Raw genomic sequence first — 2,633 nt, 5'->3', positions numbered from 1 at the left:
CTATACAATGCAATATTATTCACTTTTAACATAGTATTACAAGATCCTAAGCTAAATTGTCTTTTATGTTTAAGTAAATTCCATTATTAACACAAGCTAATAAACTTTTGTCATATTAGATCTTTACCAACCTCCAACTCACTTGTAGATTTTAGTTGAGAATTACTAAGATTAAAAGAATTGACACACTACCATATACAACCAACCAATATATAGATGTGACACTTTAACAATAAGCATAATCCAACAAACAATCCTCAACCTTTAAATATAAGACAAGTAAAAAAGCAAAAGTTTTACTTCACCAAATTCGTCCTTTTATCTCAATTTATGTGATGTAATTTAACTGAATAATTTATGTGATGTAATTTAACTGAATACGACAAACTGGTTGACAATAAAAAACACCTTGCAAGTGTAACAAATACACTACTATATATGGTTAGAACTAGTATTATATAACAAGAATATTATATAATTAAAAAAAACCCATGAAAAAGGTACAAAGTGCTTACAAAATTCTCTAGGTTTTTTTTTGGCTGCAAGGTCCCCCAGACAGGGCCACATGTAAAGCACAACCATAAACAACAAGTTAAGAGAAATGGACATGGACATTTCCCATGTGACCATAACTCTAATTCTTTCCACATATTACCCTTCATGTTCTTACTAATTTACATCACAGAACATGCATTGGGGTTCTCATCACTAAACATTTGTGGAGGGTAAGGATTATACATCTCATGTGATGCATATATTTGAGGGTAATGATGGTAATTTGGCTGCTGTGGGTAATAGTAGTAAAACTCATTCTTCTTCATTTCTAGTTTTGGATCTTCTTCAACACCACCAACTTCTTTAGCTGCTGCAGCAGCTCCTTCGGAACCTTCCGAAGGAGCTGCACCAGCAGTGACGGCGGAGGCGCTGTCTCCGCCACCGCCGCCCTTCTCTCCTTCCTCTGTTTTTTTCGCGTCTTTTTCACCTTCCTCTGTTTTCTTCTCTTCTTTAGGTTTCTCCTCTTCTTTCTTTTCTGGTTCTACTTTCACTATAACTGCCCTTTTTCCTGTTCTCCTGCTTACATAATCCAACAGATGTGTTGCCTCAAAAACCCCTTTTACTGCTACTTGTGAGTTCTTCAAATCTGGTTCTGCATTCTCAACACCTTCAAACCCCAAAAAAAATAATAATCAACATAACATATTCTAAAGATTCATCATTGTATTTGAATATTTAAAGACTAAAGAGAATATTCAGTCCAGAAAGGAATGATTTTTGTAAGCGAAAAAAAAATAATTAAAAACCTTTCATTTTCTGAATACGCCTTTTGATTTCTTGAGCACAAGCTTCACAATGCATGTGAACTTTCAGAACTACAGTAATCACTTGAGGAGGCTGCAGAAATATATCATATTTTAATCAAAATTAACTCAAAAACAAACAAAAAGTCAAAAACCCAGAAAGGAAAAAGACTAAAGAGAGAAAAAAAAAGTATCATAAAAAGAAACAAAAACTCGCGTGAGAATAAATTAAAAAAGACGAGATTAAATTAATTAATTAAACCTCTTCTTTTTTCTCTTCTGGTTTTACAATTTCTTTCTCTTCCGGCTTCTTAGCCTCTTCCGCCGGCGGTTTTGGGATCGGAGACAGAAGCTCTACTTTCCGGTGACTCTTTTTTTGAACTCTTTCAAGAACCTTCAATGGATCTGCTTTTTCCCCTTTCACCACCACTTTATGACTCTTACAATCCGTTATAACATCCTCAACTCCTACATAAATAAATAAAATTTCCAATTGTTCAAACACCCAAAAAAAAAAAAACAGAGCATGCTAAATCTTTAAAATTTAACATTACCTTGAAATCCTTTAAGTGATTTACGAACTTTACGAGCACATCCTTCACAATGCATGTAAACTCTCAAAACAATTTCTTGTGGAGGAGCTGGTGCTTCCTCTGTTTTCTTCTCCTCTGTTTTTTCATCAACTTTTGGTGCATCCTCTTTCTTCTCTTCCTCTGTTTTCTTCACTTCTTCTACAGGCTTCTTCTCTTCCTATAACCCAAAATAACAAACCCAAAAATCAGATATCTCAAACAACAAACAAGAAAATGAAGAACAGAGTGAAGAAAACAAAACAGAGCAAAAGTAAACCTCGCCCATTGATGTTGTTGGATAAGCTTATGCAGAGAGACTCAACTCACAACTTTTACACAGCTCAGTTTGTTTTTTTTCTCTCTCTCTTTTTGTTTATGTTATGGTGAGTGTTGTTGTTATTCTCAAGAAAAGGTTAACAGTGATGACAATAGAGATAATCTACGAGGCACTCACTCACTAGTCACTTGCTTTTTTTATCCCACATCGATGAACAACTGGCGTGGCTTTTATATATATAAAAAAAAAAGGTTGGCACGTGCGATGGACACTAACCTTATTACTGACTTACACTGTTCCAGAACATTACAGCGTTACTATTTTAATGTTCTTTTACGTGTTCATTTTTCTCACTATAACATTTATTTATTTATATATTACGTCATATATAATATTAGTGGATTTTGATTTTTTTTTTTCTTTTCCTTTTCTAGTTTATAGCATTTTTAATCTTTTAGAATTTAAGAATATGGGAAGATATAAAAA

The 2,633-nt window shown here is 33.5% G+C and overlaps 1 protein-coding gene across 1 annotated transcript; it reads right to left on the bottom strand.

Annotated features, from left to right (window-relative positions):
• Positions 1 to 439: 439 nt before the first annotated feature.
• Positions 440 to 2,365, bottom strand: LOC107012267 (heavy metal-associated isoprenylated plant protein 7-like). Its single transcript, XM_015212062.2, has 5 exons — positions 2,148 to 2,365; positions 1,853 to 2,048; positions 1,561 to 1,766; positions 1,302 to 1,392; positions 440 to 1,162 (listed from the first exon to the last, which is right to left on the bottom strand). Exons 1-5 carry the CDS (start codon positions 2,154 to 2,156, stop codon positions 675 to 677), a joined length of 990 nt encoding a protein of 329 aa, XP_015067548.1. The 5' UTR covers positions 2,157 to 2,365; the 3' UTR covers positions 440 to 674.
• Between the last annotated feature and the right edge of the window lie 268 nt (positions 2,366 to 2,633).

Source organism: Solanum pennellii, chromosome 3 (assembly GCF_001406875.1).
Source record: "Solanum pennellii chromosome 3, SPENNV200".
Classification (NCBI taxonomy): Eukaryota; Viridiplantae; Streptophyta; class Magnoliopsida; order Solanales; family Solanaceae; genus Solanum; species Solanum pennellii.
Note: the sequence above shows the minus strand (reverse complement) of the source record. Positions and strands in the feature narration are given on the sequence as shown.

Excerpts from the sequence above, each read along its gene's own strand:
- LOC107012267 (XM_015212062.2), bottom strand. Across the intron at positions 1,767-1,852 it reads ATCACTTAAAGGATTTCAAG|GAGTTGAGGATGTTATAACG; the intron begins GTAATGTTAAAT and ends TTATTTATGTAG. Across the intron at positions 1,163-1,301 it reads GCGTATTCAGAAAATGAAAG|GTGTTGAGAATGCAGAACCA; the intron begins GTTTTTAATTAT and ends TGGGGTTTGAAG.